Genomic DNA, 20234 nt, shown 5'->3' with positions numbered 1-20234 from the left:
GAGCCCTTTATGGCAGGGGTGGGGGGCTAGGAACATTTTACTGAACTAGCCCAGCTCAGTGGGTAAATAGCTCCTGCCTGGTACCCCAGCTCCATCCCCGAGGACACCCCCCCCAGCCCCCCCTGCCCAGATCTCCCCCCAGTTCAGAGCCTAGAGGGTGCCACCTGGCACAGAGGTGGCTCCCAGGACCCCTCCGGTGCTGAGGTCAACATCTGTTCTGACTGAGCAACGCCCCATCCACGGTGCCTGTTCAGTATTCTGAACGTGGCCCCCCGGAGTCATTGCAAGCAAGTCATCAGCATCCTGTGGGGTGAGTAAAGCAGATGTAGGGATGTTCTCTGGAGTCTGAGTCACTAGGGCACCTCCTCAGTTCAAGTTGGAAAAACTAAAATATTCTTTGAAAATGCCCGATTGATTATTCTTCCTAAACTCGTCTTGTTTGTTGCTGAACAGTTTCTTTTTTTTTTTTGTAGCTTTATTGAGGCATGAGTTACATACCGTAACATTCCCTTGTATGAGGTATACACCTGCCAGTGATTTTTAATAAATTTACAGAGTTCGGCAAACTGTCACCACAATCTAATATTAGGACGTTTCCATCACCCCCCAAAAGATCCCTCCTACCCATTTTTCTCTCATTTCCTGTTCCTGCCCCCAGCCCCAGACAACCACCGAATTGACTTACTTTTTTGTCTCTGCCCACACTTTTTTTTTTTAAAGATTTTATTTATTTATTTGACAGAGAGAGACACAGCGAGAGAGGGAACACAAGCAGGGGGAGAGGGAGAGGGAGAAGCAGGCTTCCCGCAGAGCAGGGAGCCCAATGCGGGGCTCGATCCCAGGACACTGGGATCATGACCTGAGCCGAAGGCAGACGCTTAATGACTGAGCCACCCAGGCGCCCCCTTTTTTTTTTTTTTAAGATTTTATTTATTTATTTGACAGCGAGAGAGGGAACACAAGCAGGGGGAGGGGGAGAGGGAAAAGCAGGCTTCCCGCTGAGCAGGGAGCCTGATGTGGGGCTCGATCCCAGGACCCTGGGACCATGACCTGAGCTGAAGGCAGATGCTTGACGACTGAGCCACCCAGGCGGCCCCTCTGCCCACATTTTCTTGAAGTGAATGTTTAGACCTGTGTTCTCTCCAAGTAGAGCTCTTACCTGCTACGTGGTCTGATTTCGTTAAATTTAAAACAAGTAAGTTGTGTGCAGTTCCGTGGCTATGACCAAGGCCCCTTGCGCCTCACAGCAGGTAAATCACACACCTTCCGTGGTCATCCCCCTTCCCTGTTACTTCAAAGTTCTCTTGAGACACAAATGAAAAAATATACAATAAGATGCAAACATAGTGCCAGATCATTCTTGCTTAAAGCAGATGGGGCAAACATAGGTACTTGCTGAATCACAAAAGATGCCTTTCACTGGGCTAGTGTACCTTTTAAAAATGGAAACGAGGGCGCCTGGGTCGTTCAGTCGGTTGAGCGACTGCCTTCGGCTCAGGTCATGATCCCAGGGTCCTGGGATCGAGCCCCACATCGGGCTCCCTGCTCCGCAGGAAGCCTGCTTCTCCCTCTCCCACTCCCCCTGCTTGTGTTCCCTCTCTCGCTGTGTCTCTCTCTGTCAAATAAATAAATAAAATCTTAAATAAATAAATAAATAAATAAATAAATAAATAAATAAATAAAAATGGAAACGAGTGGCCGACATTGAAAAGCCAGGGACATTTTCAAGAAAAAGAAAGAAAAGCCAGGGACGTTTTCAGTGGGTAGAGCAAGTGACTCTTGATCTCAGGGTTGTGAGTTCGAGCCCCACGTGTGGCATAGAGTTTACCTTAAAAAAAAAAAAGAGTCGATTTCTAAGTTCTCTTGGAATCTGAAGATCTGGCCCCAGATCCCACATCCCCTCCAGCAGCCCGTTGCTGGAGCTGAGAGTCAGCCGTCCCTCTCTGCAGGAGTGGGTTAACCATACCCCCCCCACCCCAGCCACTTTACCCCTGACATTTATCATCACATTTTTGCTGTTGTTTTTCGTATGGTAGAGTTGAGAGAAAAAGTGAAATATTTCTTGTCTCCATGTCTCTATCAAAAGTGGGAAAAAGAAAGATAGACCAGGAGGGCCGTGTCTTTCAAGAGAAGTGGGAGAGAGCGTATTTCTTCGTGGAAGTGCAGAATATTCCTACGTGTTTAATATGCAAACAGAGCATGTCTGTGTCCAAAGAGTATAACCTCCGGCGCCATTATCAAACGAACCACAGCAAGCACTATGACCAGTATACTGAGAAGATGCGGGACGAGAAGCTCCACGAGCTGAAGAAAGGACTCAGGAAGTACCTCTTGGGGTCATCCGAGATCATGGGCCCCGAGCAGAAACAGGCCTTTGCAAATGTGAGCCCAAATGAAACCGCGGCCGTGCAACCCATAGAAGACATGGCTGGGAACTTATGGGAGAAGTTACGCGAAAAAATCAAGTCGTTCGTGGCATACTCTATCGCAATCGATGAGATCACGGATATCAATAATACCACCCAGCTGGCCATATTCATCCGCGGCGTTGATGAGAATTTCGATGTGTCGGAAGAGCTCTTGGATACGGTGCCCATGACAGGTACAAAATCTGGCAACGAGATATTTCTGCGTGTCGAGAAGAGTCTGAAGAAGTTTAATATCGACTGGTCAAAACTGGTCAGCGTGGCCTCTACAGGCACCCCTGCCATGGTCGATGTGAACGACGGGCTGGTGACGAAACTTAAATCCAAGGTGGCCATGATTTGCAAGGACTCGGATCTGAAGTCGGTTTGTTGCATCATTCACCCGGAATCGCTTTGTGCGCAAAAGTTGAAGATGGACCACGTCATGAGTGTGGTGGTTAACTCCGTGAACTGGATTTGCTCCCGTGGGCTGAACCACAGTGAGTTCACGACCTTGCTGTATGAACTGGACAGCCAATATGGCAGCCTGCTCTACTACACCGAGATTAAGTGGCTCAGTCGAGGGCTGGTGCTCAAGAGATTTTTTGAATCGTTGGAAGAAATTGATTCCTTCATGTCGTCCAGAGGGAAGCCCCTGCCTCAGCTGAGCTCTCAAGATTGGATCAGAGATTTGGCCTTCTTGGTCGATATGACAATGCACCTGAACACTTTGAACATCTCGCTCCAAGGGCACTCACAGGTCGTCACGCAGATGTACGACCAGATCCGGGCATTCCTAGCCAAACTGTGCCTTTGGGAAACTCACTTGGCAAGGAATAACCTGGCCCACTTCCCCACGCTGAAGTCGGTTTCCAGAAATGAAAGTGACGGACTGAACTACATTCCCAAAATCGTGGAACTGAAGACCGAGTTCCAGAAGAGGTTGTCCGATTTCAAACTCTATGAAAGTGACCTGACCCTGTTCAGCTCCCCTTTCTCGGTGAAGATCGAGAGCGTGCACGAGGCGCTCCAGATGGAGGTCATTGACCTGCAGTGCAACACGGTGCTAAAGACTAAATACGACAAGGTCGGGGTCCCCGAGTTCTACAAATACCTGTGGAGTAGCTACCCGAAGTACAGAATCCACTGTGCAAAGATTCTCTCCATGTTCGGAAGCACCTACATTTGCGAACAGCTGTTTTCCATTATGAAACTGAGCAAAACGAAATACTGCTCGCAGTTAAAGGACTCGCAGTGGGATTCCATGCTCCACATCGCGACATGACTTACAACACGGGGGGGGGGGTGCGGTGCAAGACTAGAATCCTCCGGGCCCCAGGGATTGCAAGATGAGAAGACAAGTTACAAACTTTCTGTTTTCCAGTTTTTTCCACTTTGACTCGGAAATGTAACTTGCAGTATCCTACCCGTTTGTATGACATTTTATGCCTCACCATAGTCCAGTAAAGATGAAGACCGTTTTATTGTATTTCTGGTGGTTGCTTTTCCTTCTGGCCGGCGGGTTTCACTCACCCCTGAGGCCAGCATACTGAAGTTTTAAATCAGCCAACAGAGAAACAGAGAGGTGTGTATTCGTGGAGGAAGGTAAATGCACACACATCTATCTGCCCACTTTCTGCATGGTGTCCCCTGTGATCTAACATGTTTGCAAGCTTGGGGACAGTCCCTTGGAGACACATTCACCAACCGTAGCACCCCTGTGTGATCTGTCTCTGCCTCCCGGCAGACCCACAAAGATAGGAGTTGAAAATGGAGAACTCCAGATAACAAGTAACATGAGCTTTCAAAGGCCAAGGCAGCTGAGGTTTGGAGGTTGTTTTGTTTTTTTGTTTTGTTTTGTTTTGTTTTTTTGATAAACTTTTTTTTTGAGGGGGGCCCGGCTGGCTCAGTCAGTAGAGCATCCGACTCTTGATCTGTGGGTGGTGAGTTTGAGCTCCGTGTTGGGTGCGGTGATGACTTAAGAAATAAATAAACTGTATTTTGAAATAATTTAAAATTTGCAGAGAAGTTGCGGAAACAAGAAAGGTATGAAGAACACTTACATGTCCTCTTGCCAAATTCTCATATTATTGAAATTTTACCCCTATGCTCTATCCCTTGTTTGCTTGGCCTCCTTCTCTCTCTCATGTGTGTGTCCCACGCTGCCCGTGAGCCTGTATGCAGGAGTGTCCGAGTATCATGTGTGTATAAATGCACACGCCTAATTTTTTTTTCTGAACCATTTGAGGGGGTTACATACATCCTTTCCCCCGACTACTTTAGGGAATATTTTCCAAGAATAGGGATATTCTCTAACCATGACTTACTTAGTGACCAGCTCCAGTAAATCGAACACTGATGTAATACTTCGATCTCGTTTACCATAAATGACACTGTGCATGGTGTCCCTTGTGTTCTAACATGTTTGCAAGCTGGGGACAGTCCCTCGGAGACTGTCCTGATGTCCTTCCCTTTACAGCACTTAACCCCCGGAGAGCTGGCATTTGAAAGCGCGCGCGCGCACGCACACACAGTGTTCTTAATCTGTATTAGCCACTGGAATTAATGACCCCAAATTATGAATACTTTCCAGGTTGGAAGAATTAATCTGACTAGGGAGCAAAAAGGCTAAAGATCCTGACCTGGTGATGACCCGTTCAGGAAGCAATGGACAAAACACTTTGATAAAAATAAAGGGAGGCTGCAGGAGAGAGAGAGAGACCAACCTCCAGGCAGTTTCCTGCGCAAGGCACCCGCCCCCAGCTGGAGCCCCAGTGCATGTCCTCAGACACAGGGAAAATGACCCCACCCCGGCAGTTCCTGTCCTTGGGGGGTGGACTGCAGGTACAGCTGGGTCTGGCTAGCTCAGAGGCTCACTTCCTAGGGGGAGGAATGGGCTGGTTTCCAACGGGGTCAGGGGAGACCCGCCCCGGTGTACCCGAGCAGATGCCCAACCGAGTATCAGAGGGGTCGCCCTGTGGACTCTGCAGGGAAAGGTCAGCCCCCTCATGTGATAGACCGACGGCTAGGGCTCAGAGTGATTAAGTGACCTGCCAAGGTAACACAGCAGAGATGGGGTCAGGATTCAAACTAGGTCTGTGTGACTCCGAAGTCCGTGTTATTCCATGACAGGAGGCTGTCATGTGTGGCTTTCTGGTGGTTAGCGCATCGGATGATGCTGAGGGGACAGCAGGGTTCAGCCTGGGCTGCCCTCTGTGACTCGACTATTCATGGGCTGTTCTGCTTTGAATCAACTCCTACGGCTTCCTTCTTTATCCTGCATGTGTGTTGGGACCGTGGCGGCCCAGCACCTTCACTCAGATGACGGAGCCAAGCCTGGGAGAACTGACTGAGCAAGCAGATGGTTTTCTGGGGTCATCGATTGATGGGGTGTCTGCAAATGAGAGCACTTAGGAGCGGGGTGGTGGGGCCCAGGCCGGAGCCAAGGGCTGGATTTGGTGGTCCCCATCAGTTTCTAGGAGCATTTCCCCCAAGGCCCTGTCTTCCTGTCCCAGGTGGACAGAGGACACTGGTCACTCCAACACAGGCCTGGGGTGGGGGTGGGGGGTTGGGGCTCTGGAAGCCAGGCCCCTGTCACCTCCCTCCTCTCAGTGCCCGTTGGCCATTGCACCTGCCATTTGGACTGAGCCACAGAGCAGGAACTCTGCGGGGTCAGGAGAATGTAATGAATCCAGTAGGGCTTTGGAACCAAAAAGAAAAGCTCTGTCACCCACTTGCCATATTACCCTAAAAACTTGCTTACATTTTCTGAGGCTTGGTTTCCTCTACCAGAAACCCACCTGCCAGGGTTGTTCTCAAACCAAAACAAGGTACAGAAAGAGACCAGCATTGTGCCTGGCCCCAAGAAAATCGTCCGCCCACACACTGCAGCCGTAACTCAGACGCAGGCCCCTCCAGGCGTGCCTGCCGGGTGCTCTCTGTTGGCTCCCCCGAGGGGACAGCAGAAGCCCCCGGGGCAGGCCCCCTGCCCTCAGGCCCACGCACCACCCGGGCCTCCTCCTCAGCACGCAACAGTGGGGCCAGCGCAGGGCCACCTCCAGGGGACCAGAAGTGCAGAAAAACGTGAGGAAAACATTGGATCGGGACCTTAGCTTGGAAAAGATGAAACTAAAAATTAAGAAAATCTGTATTTTATCTCACACAGTTTGTTTTTTTAATTATACTTGCAACTGAACAAGCAAAGGGGTTGGGATGGTCGGTGGTCAATTCTCCCACAGCTTTGCATGATAGCGTTTGAGGGGCTGGACTTTTCCAGCAAACCGCATGTGCAAAAAGCAAAGGGCCCAGTGATGTTCTCAAGGCCTCTTTCAGTCATTGCGCTGGTCATATTACTCTCTTGAGAAGCATCAGTCCCCTTATCTCGAAGGAACCAGCCTTGTCCATCCTCTTGTGCCACCTCCCACATAAGGAGGGGTAGCTGTCACCCACCGCCTTCCTGATAAGCTGCTGCTTTAGCAAGATTTGCGGCTCCAGGTTGCACCCTGGTTGGTGTCTTTGCATTTTGCAAAAGATCCACCGGCAAAGACTTTGAGCCATGGTCGGGCAGCAGGGCTGGTGGGGGCGGTGAGGGTCTGTTCATGAATGAGTAATTGCTTTCTGGTACAACCTCCTAACTGGGCAGCGAATAATCAAAGGTGCTCCCTCCCTATTCCTAGATGACAATTTTTCTTTGTCACCGAACTAAGGTGCACACACCGCGCGCTGTGGCACCCTTCTTCAGAACTCTTCTGCAGTGGGACCAAAGTTTTAGCAGGCAGCTTCTGTCCAAACAGCCAGCGCGGGGGCGGGGGGTGCGGGGCGTTCTTATTGCACTTGGCCCCGTGCAAACTTAGTCTCGGCCAAAGCCAGGGCAGTGTGCAACCGGACCTTGGTTCTCGCAACTTCCCCCAACCTCCCGCCCCAGCAGAGCTCACAGCCCTCAGTCCTAATTCTATAAACACCCCCAAGGGCGAGCCCAGCCCAGCCCGCCCCGCTGCTCTGCAGGACTTCTGCCCACTCCAAGCAACATTTATTGAGAGCGCTGAATAGTTAGCCGGGCGAGGCCGGGACTGCGGGAGGCATCCAGACTTCTGGATCTATACACGTGGATACAGGGATGGGGCGGGACAGGGCGGAGAGGCCAGGACGCCATCTAGGGGAGTGGCCCGGCCTCAGACGGCGGAAGCCAGCTTCCGTTTGGTGCTCTCACTGCAGCGGTGCAGGATGAGGTCCGCGCTGGGCCGCGGGGGCACCGCGGGCTGTGGCTTTGCGCTCTCGGTCTCAGGCTGCTCCCCTATCGCTGAAAGCGCGGCCGGGTAAGAGGCCCCGCCCCAACCTTCAGGCCCCGCCTCCCCTCACCGCCCAGGCCCCGCCCCGGGAAGCCCCGCCTCCAGACCGCTACGGACACTCATACGCCGCGGGCTCCCAGCACAGGGCGGCCCGGGCCGGCCCTGGCCCCGCTTCTAGCCCCGCCCCGTCCTCAAGGCCCCGCCCCCAAGAAAGCCCGCCCCCAGGCCGCTGCCGGCACTCACCGCGCGGGCTGACGGCTCTCCGCGGGCCCGGGCGCGCCTGGACCCGCCCCTGGACCCGCCCCGTTCTCCAGGCCCCGCCCCGGGCAGCCCCGCCCCCCGCCCCCGGCCACCGCCCGCACTCACGGCGCGGGCTCCCTGCCCTCCGCGGTCCCGGCCGCGCCTGGCGGCGACGCTGCTCCAGAAAACGAACACTGTTGCGCCGGTAAGTGTCCTGGCTGAGGCGCTTCCGCGACCGCTGGTGGATGCTGTGTACGTTGCGGATGGACGACCTGGGCGCAGCGGGACGGGGGCGTTGCTCAGCGCCTGGCCGTCCCCGATGCGCCCGCGTCCTTGCTTGCGCGGACCCGCATGACAGGCCCTGGGGTCCAACAACTGGCCCGGGGCAGTGGGGAGCGGGGCGGGGACCCCGCACGACGGGGCGGGCCATGCATGCGACTCCCCCGCGCCTACGCGGACTCCTGGGTGGCAGAGCCCCTCGCCAGCCATCAGCCCGGCCCCTCCCCAGGAAGCCCTCTGGACGGCCACAGCCCTCACGGGCCGTCCCCAAGGACGCCCGGCATCGACGTCTACACCTCCACCTCACACCCCTGCTGTCCCACCGCCCCCGGACCAGACCCACGATGTGGGAGGGCAAGTCCTGCCTCGATCCAGTGAGGGTTCTGTCTCCCCCGCCTGCTGGGGAGCCCCTGTCCCGAGCCCCCTCCCCAGCACTGCCAATCCAGGGCCTGGACCGACAGAGGGGACCCGTGGTACCTCTTCCTCAGCCCCGTCCAATCCCGGGGACCCTCGCTCACCTGCGGGGCGGTGCCCCTCGGCTCTTGATCTGGCGTTGGGCCTGGGCTATATCCTGCCCGGACTTCTGTAGGTACATGGATGGGAAGTAGCCTGTGATGTCGTTTTTCCTGCAACAGAGGCAGCCCTTGAAGGCCCCGCAGTCACAGGGGGGAGCAGGGGCCTCAGATGTGGGGGGTTCAGGGATCTCTCTAAACAGTTGGGGATGGGGCTTCTGGGTGGCTCAGTCGTTAAGCGTCTGCCTTCGGCTCAGGTCATGATCCCCGGGTCCTGGGATCAAGCCCCGCATCGGGCTCCCTGCTCCGTGGGAAGCCTGCTTCTCCCTCTCCCCTCCCCCTGCTTGTGTTCCCTCTCTTGCTGTGTCTCTCTCTGTCAAATAGATAAATAAAATCTTTAAAAAAAGAAAAAAAATTTTTAAAAAATAAACAGTTGGGGTTAAGGCAGTCGGGAGTTGCAGATACCCTGAAGCTTGGCCAACACCAGACTCTGTCCCTCTGGGCCTCAGTTTCTTCATCTGTGCAACATAGGCCCGCCCAGCCTTGATGTTGGTAGTAGGAGAAATTAGCAGGTCCAACTTGCCCCCCGACCCCCGCCAGCCCAGGGACATGTGTTTGCAATAAAACATCTGCAACAGTGTATTTGTCAGTATTTTCTTTTACAGCGTGATCTGGCGTTCTCTCCCTCCAGGTCACCAAGTTCCCCTATGCTTTCTTCCACAAGCTTTTTAGTTTGGGGTTTTGTGCTTGGTCAAACCCATGACGCATCCTGAATAAATGTGCGTGGTGTGAGGGAGGGGTCTACGTGCCTTTCCTCCAGGTGGACGCCCAGCTGTTCCGGCACCACTTGCTGAAAAGACTTTTCTCTCCATTCTCACTACTATAATTTGGGAGTGAGAAAAACTTCACATATTACAAAGTTCACTCAGTAAAACTCTGATCCTTCTTGGCTGGTGGGAGAATCACAAGCAGATTCTTAGGGGTACATGATGGGCGGTTAAGTGAGGGTCAAAAAGGTTGAGAAATATCTTCCTGCCTCAGAGCCTCCAGCCCGGAGCCATGCTGATGGTGGGTGCTGTGGCCACGAGCTCACTGGGGCCATGGACTGGCCCTATGACTCGAGGCTCTGAAAGGGTGGAAAAGGACCTGGGGAGGCCCAGTGGGTCCAAGAAGATGGCCCTACAAGCCCCCAGGGTTCTGCTCTCCCCAGGAGGAATGACCAGATAAGAATCAATGACAACCGAAGATTTAAAAGGAAAAAGGATGACAGGGTCTGCTCTACCAGTTCTCAAGTAAAATAATTAACGCAACAATCAATTGTGTTGTAGAAGGAATAATAGATGGCGAGTGACCCCAAGTCACAAAGAACAAGGACGCTGAACCCTGAGAGCCAGTTGGGGTGGGATAGTCATTGATCTGCTACCAAAATGGAAACTGAGTCCATAGAGAGGTGGTGGCTTATCCAGAGTCCCACACCTGAGTCAGCACTGAGCCCAAACAGACCGGGCCCCAGGCCAGGGCTGACACTCAGGGTGGGCACAGTGGGGAGGGCGGGGCGCTCTCCTACCTGATGACCCACCAACCATCCAAGAGCTTATGAATGACCTCAATGGCTTCGCCCTCCTGCAGAGACACTTCATCCTCCATCTGGGCGGTATAGGCTTTGATGGAGACATAGGGCTCACCTGGTCGGCCGTGGGGGCAGGGGCACAGTGTGAGGGTCTGCCCAGCGCTGGCCTGCCTCCCCTCCTCTCCTCTCTGGGCCCCGAGGCTTTCTCCAGCTAGAGCCCAGGACCACCCTCCCCTCTCCTCCCTGCCTGCTCCTTACTGGTCTCCCTCTGCAGGCTCCTGCCGCCCACTCGTGGGGCACCCCGGAGTTCTGCCCTCTGCCCACTACACCCGGGGGAGCTGGCCCATCGCACCCCCCACCACCCACATCAGGGGCCAGGCACCTAAATAGGACACGTGGCCAGGCAGGCGGTGCAGGGGTGGAGCACCCGTCCACGTGGCACCTGAGCCACTTGACTCCGGCGTCCACACCTTTTCCAGTTTTTCCAGGGATGCCATAAATCTGCGTACAGTTGTGAAATCTCTCCATTTTAAAATACGGGCAATCAACTCTAACTTACTTACTTCGCTCCAGCCCGCGGGCTGCCGGTTCTCCGCTTGCAGTCAGCGAGGATGCCCCTGCCCGCAGGCAGCGCTCCTCCCTGAACCTCAGATCTGCTCCTCAGTTGGCTTCCCGCCGGACCTGGCCCGGGCTGGACCCACCTCTACTCTATCTCCTGGTTCTCTGTCCTGACCAAGGGCATCACCTCCTACCTGGGCCCCTCAAGCCAGACTATGGGGTCTCCACCCTGACCCCGCTGGGCAGCCCACAGTCCTACCCAACCCCCAAGTAGATATGATTGTATCTGGCTTCTCAATATCCCAGGGCCCCTCCGGTCCCTTCCCCTCCCATCCTTATGGCCATGGAAGGCAAGGCTGCACCTTCATAGTTGGGCTCTGGGTCCTCTGTCTCATCAGGACTGTCCAGGGGTTCCAAGTAGGACGCCGGGACCCAGCCTCGCTTTGTCTTCGTTTGGCAGAACCACCAGCCTGTGCAGGGACGGGGGTGGGGGAGGGGGGGGGGTGAGGCAGGAAGTCTGGGCGGGCCTGGCAGCCTCCCTTGGCCACCAGGCTGGTAAGGACACCCGGACATAGACACACAGACATCCAACATTCAAATTCAGAATTGTCACCTTCACCATCCTCCATGCACACAGGTTACAGGATTACAGCTCAGAATCTGCTTCCCACACAGCACGCCCAGAAGCTCACCTAGCCTCCTGGACCTAACCCCGGGGATGCCCAGATGCCCACAGCCTCCCCTGGGGGGTGCTCTCAGCGTGGGGAGGCCAGTTGGGGTCCCCAGAGGAGCCACAAGCCTGTCAGTGGACCAGGCGGGGAGGAAGCTGGAGGCTGTCTGAGGGCCAGAGCCTTGGTAGGGGGCTTGAGGTCCCAGCAGGGCAGGGAGACTGACCACTCTCACTCTTCTCCACGACGTCCACCACATCACCCGTGGCCAGAGCCATCTGGGAGCCCGAGGTCTTCTCAAAGTCAGCGATGGCCCGGTACGTCTGCAGGATGATGGGGCCTGTGATGTCTGGACAGAGGGAAGGTGGGGTGAGTGCACAGTGCGGGGATGGGCTGCCTCCTCCAGGCAGTCCCCTGCACGGGCCACCAGAACCAGGTGCACTGGAGGTAGATGTCCCCTGCCAACTAGAAAGCAGCAGAGACCAGCTAGTTTTTGTAGCCCCACATTTATGGAACACCTCGTGTGTTCCAGACCCTAGTCACACACCTTACACACCCTCTTTCTCACTTGATCAGGTCAGTGAGCAGCCCTCCTGCGCCCTAATGTGCACACCAATCGCCCCAGGATCTTGCTGGAACGCAGGTTCTGATTCCATAGGCCGGCAATGGGACCTGAGAGTCTGCATTTCTAAGCAGTCCCCAGGTCTTGTCAGTGCACCATGTTATGGACTGAAATACCCCTCTTCTCCCCTCCCAAAAATTCACATGTTGAAGCCCTAAGCCCTAGTACCTTAGAATCTGTATTTGGAGTTAGAGCCTTTAAAGAGGTGGTAAGGGTGGGGCACCTGGGTGGCGCAGTTGTTAAGTGTCTGCCTTCGGCTCAGGTCATGATCTCAGGGTCCTGGGATAGAGCCCCGCATCGGGCTCCCTGCTCCGCGGGAAGCCTGCTTCTCCCTCTCCCACTCCCCCTGCTTGTGTTCCCTCTCTCACTGTCTCTCTATCTCTGTCAAATAAATAAATAAAATCTTTAAAAAAAAAAAAAGAGGTGGTAAGGGTGGGGCCCTAACCCCATAGGACTGGCGTCCTTATAAGAGGAAGAGGAGACACCAGGGGGGTACGTGCACAGAGGGAAGGCCGGGTGAGGGCACAAGGGGGAGGCAGCCGTCTGCACGCCAAGGGGAGAGGCCTCGGCAGAGCCCAACCCCGCCCACACCCTGATCTCGGACTCCCAGCCTCCAGAACTGTGAGAGAACTCATTTCTGTTGTTTAAGACCCTCCCTCCCCCCTCGCCTGGTCTGCGGTGCTTTGGCCCGCATAGACTAAGACACTGCTCCCTGGACCACACGCTGAGTGGCCCATAGCCCCATCCGGGCATCCCACTCACTGGTTGAAATCCCGCTCCACATTTCGTGGCTGTGTGGCCCTTGACCTGAGTTCCAGCTCAGATCAAGCTTCAGTGTGTCCAGCTGTGAAATGGGGTTAATAGCACTTTGGTCCCTACTTCATATTTGTTACAGAGATGATTACATGTGTTAATATGTGGAAGACATTTAAAATAGGGCCTGGGACAGAATGAGTCCTTAATAAATGTCAGGTTGTATTATTAACAATTATCGTGCACAACAGATCAGACACGGTCAGGCCCCTCTGCCCCCAAACCTGTTCATTCATTCAGCCAGGACATCGCGGGCTGTTGGGAGCGGGGGTCGGGCTGGGCTCTGCGGCCACAGACATGAGCTTCGAAAGCTTCACTGACCAGTGACCCCCCAAGATCCCCAGTCGTTAGTGCAAGCCACCAAGATAACTCCCCCCCACCCCGGCTCCTTTCCCTGCACGGCCTGTGCTCAGCATCCCCCATCATGTCCCCAGTCCCCTCAGGGTGACCTACAGGTGGCTGCCCCCGGCTCTCACCCGTAATGCTCTTGTCTTTCGGCACCAGGTAGGTTTCTGGCTTTTTCACCCTGCAGGAAAGAAGAATCTGGGTTAGGTGTGCAGCTTCCCACCGGGGAAGCAGAGGCTCCGGGCAGACCTACAGAAGAACTTCCCAAGAGGAAAAGGAATATGGGATGTGGGGGCCGCTGCAGGGGGAAGGGAGCCACGGGGCAAGGAAAGCCCCCCCCCCCCCGCCTTCTGCAGACCCAAAGGAGCCAACTGTTTTTGGGGTTTTTTTTAGGGATTTATTTACTTATTTATTTGACAGAGACACAGTGAGCGAGAGAGAACACAGGCAGGGGGAGCTGTAGGCAGAGGCAGAGGGAGAAGCAGGCTTCCCGCTGAGCAGGGAGCCCGATGCGGGGCTCGATTCCAGGACCCTGGGATCATGACCTGAGCCGAAGGCAGACGCTTAACCACTGAGCCACCCAGGTGCCCCAAGGAGACAACTGTTAAAGAGAACACAGGTGATGCACTCCGGTCTGGGAAAGGCTCTTGTCACCTTGGGGGGCCAGCTCCCCTCTTCTGGGGGCTCAGGAGAGTGGCCGACAGGGAGGGGGCATCCCCACCACCCAGGCCCCTGGGTGCTGCACTGTCCTGCCCCTGGGCCAGGGGAGATGTTCCACGGTGCTGTGTGTCCACCAGGCCTCACCAGCACTCAGTGAGCAGCGAGGGACAGAGGGAGGGACCTTCCCCAGCAGGACAGCACATTCCCCTGAGACCTCCCTCAGCTTCTCAGATGCTTTCCAGGCTGGGCCCTGAGTACAGGAGTCCCCTGGGGCTGGGGCAGGCAGAAAATGAGGAGCAAAGCGGAGGCGTGCTCAGCGATTAACAGTGGCCACCAACCCTCCCACCCCCCTCATTGGGGCTCTGCACTTCACAGTTTGTAAGTGCTCTCCATGGCCCCCATTACTCCATCTGGCCCTTCCCACCCCGTTACAGACGGAGAAATGGCTTTCAGAAGGCAAGCTGAGGCTGAGGACCTAGGATCTCACATTCCCAGCCCAGAGAGCCCCCCCACCCAGCACCGTGAGGCTCAGAGGGCTCCAGGTGGAGAATTGGCAGGGACGCTGGGGCGGGGGGTGGGGGAGTTCCAGGTCACATGGGCCAGAGTTGGAATCCTTCCTCCTTCTCTTTTGGGCTGTGTGACTTCAGGCAAGTCGCCTCCCCTCCCTGAGCTTTAGTTATCTGTCACAGGGGGGATATCCTGCACCCCCTCCCCAGGCAGAGCTCACCACCACCCTTCCCTCTTCCACTTTGGGGCCAGAATGCGGGGGCCACTCACTGGCTGTCCGTGGGGAGCTTGAGGTCATCAGGGCGCACCTGGAAGAAGTTGAGGAGGTGGGGGCAGCGAGAGATCTTGACAGGCAGGCTCATGAGCACATTGCAGTATTCGGTGAGGGTGCCCTGGCGACTCTCGGCGACCCGCTGCCCGTCGAACCACCGTGGGGCTGGAGGGGCCCGGGAGGGACACCAGTGAGCACACTCCCAGGTCAAGTCCCAGAGGGAGCGGGAGTAGGGGGCACAGATCGCAGGGCAGGAGAGCGGAGCCAGGACAGGTGACCTGCTCCTTACCTGGCAGGTGGGGAATGATCCTGTTCTGTGGGTTGATGTCCCCCGCCTCGATAGGAAACATTTCCTTTAACGTTTTCTAGACACAAAAGAAAAGGCGAAGGCACGTCCTTTATTACAACCCTGTCAAAGCATCGAATTGGAAACGACTCTTCTAATCACGTGGGCTAGAAAGTTCGGCTGCCATCCTTGGTCCTCTTTCTCTCCCACCTTACAGCCACCAGCAGATTCTTCTGGTTCTGCTCCTAAAATCCATCCAGAATCTGACCCTTCTCACTACCCACACAGCCACCACCTCGGGCTGAGCTTCCACCGAACCTGGATGATCACATCCTACGCCCCCTTCCATCTTTGTCCTCAACCCAGCACCCTCTTCACACTTAAATTGGATCATGTCTCTCCTCTGCTCAGAGCCCTCCCTGACTCTCAGCTCACATTAGTCTACAGGGCCCCGCAGACCCGTCCTGTCTGCCTCACTGACCTCCTCTGCCACCGCCCTCCCCTCCCTTGTTCACTCTGCTCCAGCCATCTCTGAATACTCCAGGCCCATTCCTGCCCCAGGGCCTTTGCACTTGCTTTTCCCGTTCTTCCCCTGTATTTGTCAATAGCACTTTCTCTTTCTCTTTGTCCTTCTTCAAGTCTTTGCTCAGATATCACCCCCTCAGTGAAACCTTCTCCCTGACAATCTCCCCTCCTAACTCAGTCCTCCCACCCACCACCACCCCCTGCTTTATTTTCTCTATAGTTCTAACGACTGTCTAACATACTATGTAAATTACTTATGTTTTGTTTGTCTGTTATCCTGACTCCTCCGCTAGAACTTAAGGTCCACAAGGGAGGGCAAGGACTTGCATCTTTTTTATGCCTTTGTTACCTTCAGAGCGTCTCCCGCTCACCAAGTAGGACGCACCTGGCGCTTAGTAGGTGCTCGATAAATAGTTGATGAATGAATGCAAGAGTCCACCAATTAGTAAAAGGGGCTAATCCTACGCTGGAACAACCCAGAACAGTTTAAAGAGGAGAGATGGAGTCGCGCACATATCAGCATGGACAGGTCTCAAAAATGTGACCTAGTGACAGGAACAAGGCAGAGAAAGGAGCAGCGGCATGCTGATGGCTTCTAGAAAGCCTGCGGAGAATGCACGCTCAACACTACTGTATCTTGTTCTTGGACTTGTGTGTGTGTGTGTGTGTGTGTGCACAGCTGTAGTCACCCAGGCTGGAGCTGGGACAGGGCATGGGATGAAGGGTGTTTTCCACTTCTTTTGTAATGTTTTCTTTTCTTTTTTATTTTTTTATTATTATTATTTTTTAAGATTTTATTTATTTATTTGAGACAGAGAGAATGAGAGACAGAGAGCATGAGAGGGAGGAGGGTCAGAGGGAGAAGCAGACTCCCTGCCGAGCAGGGAGCCCGATGCGGGACTCGATCCCGGGACTCCAGGATCATGACCTGAGCCGAAGGCAGTCGCTTAACCGACTGAGACACCCAGGCGCCCCTTCTTTTCTTTTTTTAAAAGATTTTATTTATTTCTTTGACAGAGAGAGACACAGCGAAAGAGGGAACACAAGCAGGGGGAGTGGGAGAGGGAGAAGCAGGCTTCCGATGGAGCAGGGAGCCTGATGCGGGGCTCGATCCCAGGACCCTGGGATCATGACCTGAGCCGAAGGCAGTCGCTTAACCAACGAGCCACCCAGGCGCCCCTTCTTTTCTTTTTTTAAAAGATTTTATTTATTTCTTTGACGGAGAGAGACACAGCGAGAGGGGGAACACAAGCAGGGGGAGTGGGAGAGGGCGAAGCAGACTCCCTGCTGAGCAGGGAGCCCGATGCGGGGCTCGATCCCAGGACTCCGGGATCATGACCTGAGCTGAAGGCAGTCGCTTAACCAACTGAGCCACCCAGGAGCCCCATGTTTTATTTTTATTATCTTAAAAAAAGCCTTGTGGGGCGCCTGGCTGGCTCAGTCGGTGGAGCTCATGACTCCTGATCTCGGGATTGTGAGTTCAAGCCCCACGCTGGGATTAGAGTTGACATTAAAAAAAAAAAAAGCCTTGTAGCAAACAGCACAGTGATATCAGTTGTGACTCAGTGTCCTGGGTGTGTGGGACCCTTATAGTCTTCACATTGATCTGCATTTTGCTTTATTTACTTACTTACTTACTTTTTTTTTTTTTAGGTAGGCTCCTGAGATCATGACCTGAGCTGAGATCAGGAGTCAGAAACCGACTGAGCCACCCAGGTGACCCTGCATTTTGCTTTAAATTTCTCATACAAGAGGGGCGTCTGGCCGGCTCAATCAGTACAGCAGGCAACCTTTGATCTCGGGATTATGAGTTTGAGCCCCACGTTGGGTATGGAGGTTACTTAAAAATAAAAAAATATTTTAAAAAAGTCTGGGGTGCGCCTGGGTCTGCTTCTCCCTCTGCCTGCCATTCCCCCTGCTTGTCCTTGCTCTCTCCCTCTGTGTCAAATACATAAATAAATCTTTAAAAAGATGCGAAGTTCTGTGTATTTTACCACATTAAAACATACTTTAAGGAAATCTTACCACTTGCAACGATGTGGATGAAACTAGAGGGCATTATGCTAACTAAGAAATAGAGAAAGACAATTATATCATCTCACTCACATGTGGAATTTAAGAAACAAAACAGATGAATATAAAGAAAGGGAGGGAAAAACAAAATAAGACGAAATCAGAGTGGGAGACAAACCATAAGAGACTCTTAACTCTAGGAAACAAACAGGGCTGCTGGAGCGGAGGTGGTCGGGGGATGGGGTAACTGGGTGACGGGCATTAAGGAGGGCACTGGATGTGATGAGCACTGGGTGTTATACGCAACTGATGAATTACTGAATACTACATCTGAAACTAATAATACACTGTATGTTAATCAATTGAATTTAAATAAAAAAAAAACAAAAAATAAATAAAAAATAAAACATACTTTAAGGCGCCTGGGTGGCTCAGTTGGTTAAGCAACTGCCTTCAGCGCAGGTCATGATCCTGGAGTCCCTGGATCGAGTCCCTCATCGGGCTCCCTGCTCAGCAGAGAGTCTGCTTTGCCCTCTGACCCTATCCCCTCTCATGTGTTCTCTCTCTCTCATTCTCTCTCACACAAATAAATAAATAAAATCTTTAAAAAAAAAAAAAAACATACTTTAATGAAAATGTTCTTTTAACTTAAGGAATAAATAATGCACCCTCAACTGTGGGCTGGGGGTGCTCTGGGTTCCTCACTTCCTGGCCAGCACCTGGGCCACCCTCCCCCTGGAAGGGCAGAGCTGGGACTGGGTGTGGTGTCCCCTCCCGTCCCCTCCCCTCCCAGACACAGACACACACACACACACACACACACACATATACACACACAAGTGCGCAGGGCACTCACGTGGAACTCGTAGATCTCCGTGAACCGCCGGTATACCACCTTCTCAGACAGGTCCTGCCACTTCACCAGGAACATGTACACCTGGGGGGGGGGGGGACAGGGGGGGGGGGTTCAGCTTCCTGGGGGAAGCCCATGGGACTCGGGGGCGGGGGCGGGGGGGGGGGGGGGGTGGGGAGAGCACTCTTTGGGGTGACCTGGGCCACAGAGAGGGCACTGACTCATGGACCCCAGAGCTCCTGCTCTGCAGCCTTAGGACCCAGGGTGAGATGCAGCTTCTCTCAAATGAACTCAAATTCCTCATCTGTAAATTGGAGACAGAGGGGCTCCTGGGGCTGGTAGGAGAGTTACGGGAGGTGAGATGAAAAGCCTGGGCTCAGACCTTACGAGAATTCAGGGAGAGAGTGTGGGGTCCCATTTCTACCAAATGTCCAGAATAGACAATCTACACAGACAGAAAGTAGATTAGTGGTTGTGGGGACTGGGCTGGGAATGGGAAGTTCCTAACAGGTCTGGGGTTTCTTTTGGGTGGTGATGAAAATCTAATATTGATTGTATGAGGGGCGCCTGGCTGGTGCAGTCGGTTAAGCGGCCGGCTCTTCGATGTGGCTCAGGTCATGATCTCAGGGGCGTGAGATCGAGTCCCACGTTGGGCTCCACGCTCAGCTCAAAGTCTGCTTGAGATTCTCTCCCCCTCTCCCTCTACCCCTCCTGCTCATGCTCTCTCTCTCTCTCAAATAAACACACCTTTAAAAAATATATGTATATTGATTGTATGATGGTTGCACAACTCTGTGAATACTAAAAACCATTGTACCCTTTATATGTACACTTTATATAGGTGAATTATATCTCCATGGAGCCATTATTAGGAAGAAAAAAAAAAAAGGAAAGAAACCTGGTAAGGAGAAACCAAAAGAGAGCTAGGAGAATTCTATACTCAGCCACAAAAAGGAACAAATTACTGACAGATGCATCCACACGGATGAATCTCAAAAGCATTCTGCTAAGTGAAAGAAGCCAGACACGAAAGGCCACACACATGCTTGGTAGGATTCCATATCTGTGAGAGTCTAGAACAAGCGTGACTAACTAAAGGTGAAGGGAAATCAGAACAGAGGTAGCGTCCGGGGGATGGTGGAGGAATGATTCGGGAGTGAGAGAATCTGGGGGTGATGGTAACAATCTATACCTTGATGAGGGTTTGGATTATGTAGGGACATGTACCATTAAAATTCAGCAAATATATCTCTAAGATTGGTGGATTTCATTTTACATAAATTTTACATCAAAAGAGAAAAAAACTAGGGGCACCTGGCTGGCTCCATCAGTGGAGTCTGCAACTCTTGATCTCAGGGTTGTGAGTTCAAGCCCCATGTTGGGTGTAGAGACTGCTTACAAATAAAATCTTAAATGTTTTTAAAATAAAATTTAAAAGAGAAAAAAATAAACGAATATGACCTCTAGGTAGTGATATGCATGCTTAAGTATTTAGGGCAAAGTGTACAGATGTTTGCAATTTGCTTTGAAATGCACCAAAGGCACGCCTGGGTGGCTCAGTCAGTTAAGCTAGCCAGACACCCCAAGAAAACGTTTATACGTTTTTATCTCTTTCCCTTTTTTCTTTCTTTTTTTTTTTAAGATTTTATTTGTCAGAGAGAGAGCACAAACAGGGGGAGAGCAGGGAGCCTGATGTGGGACTCAATCCCAGGACCCTGGGATCATGACCTGAGCTGAAGGCAGACGTTTAACCGACTGAGCCACCCAGTCATCTTCCTTCCTTCCTTCCTTCCTTCCTTCCTTCCTTCCTTCCTTCCTT

General features: G+C 53.3%; 2 protein-coding genes across 5 annotated transcripts in view; one reads left to right on the top strand and one right to left on the bottom strand.

Moving 5' to 3' along the window:
• LOC117999510 (general transcription factor II-I repeat domain-containing protein 2) overlaps positions 1-3894 on the top strand; it is a 52186-nt gene extending 48292 nt beyond the window's left edge. For all 4 annotated transcript variants that reach the window (XM_034988699.1, XM_034988700.1, XM_034988698.1 and 1 more), the window contains exon 16: positions 2087-3894. In XM_034988699.1, the coding sequence (XP_034844590.1) occupies positions 2087-3690 (1604 nt within the window). In that variant the 3' untranslated portion in view covers positions 3691-3894. The remainder of the gene's footprint in view (positions 1-2086) is intronic.
• A 2646-nt stretch (positions 3895-6540) lies between these two features.
• Positions 6541-20234, bottom strand: part of NCF1 (neutrophil cytosolic factor 1) — a 17880-nt gene continuing 4186 nt past the window's right edge. The window contains exons 2-11 of the mRNA XM_034988703.1: positions 18419-18499; positions 15028-15103; positions 14738-14903; positions 13432-13481; positions 11747-11869; positions 11215-11322; positions 10292-10409; positions 8731-8838; positions 8060-8205; positions 6541-7704 (exon numbers count right to left, since the gene is read on the bottom strand). Of these exons, the coding sequence (XP_034844594.1) occupies positions 7577-7704; positions 8060-8205; positions 8731-8838; positions 10292-10409; positions 11215-11322; positions 11747-11869; positions 13432-13481; positions 14738-14903; positions 15028-15103; positions 18419-18499 (1104 nt within the window). The 3' untranslated portion in view covers positions 6541-7576. The remainder of the gene's footprint in view (positions 7705-8059; positions 8206-8730; positions 8839-10291; positions 10410-11214; positions 11323-11746; positions 11870-13431; positions 13482-14737; positions 14904-15027; positions 15104-18418; positions 18500-20234) is intronic.

The sequence above is a fragment of the Mirounga leonina genome, unplaced genomic scaffold, assembly GCF_011800145.1.
Source record: "Mirounga leonina isolate KUSES-001 unplaced genomic scaffold, KU_Mleo_1.0 Mir_454, whole genome shotgun sequence".
Lineage (NCBI taxonomy): Eukaryota > Metazoa > Chordata > Mammalia > Carnivora > Phocidae > Mirounga > Mirounga leonina.
Note: the sequence above shows the minus strand (reverse complement) of the source record. Positions and strands in the feature narration are given on the sequence as shown.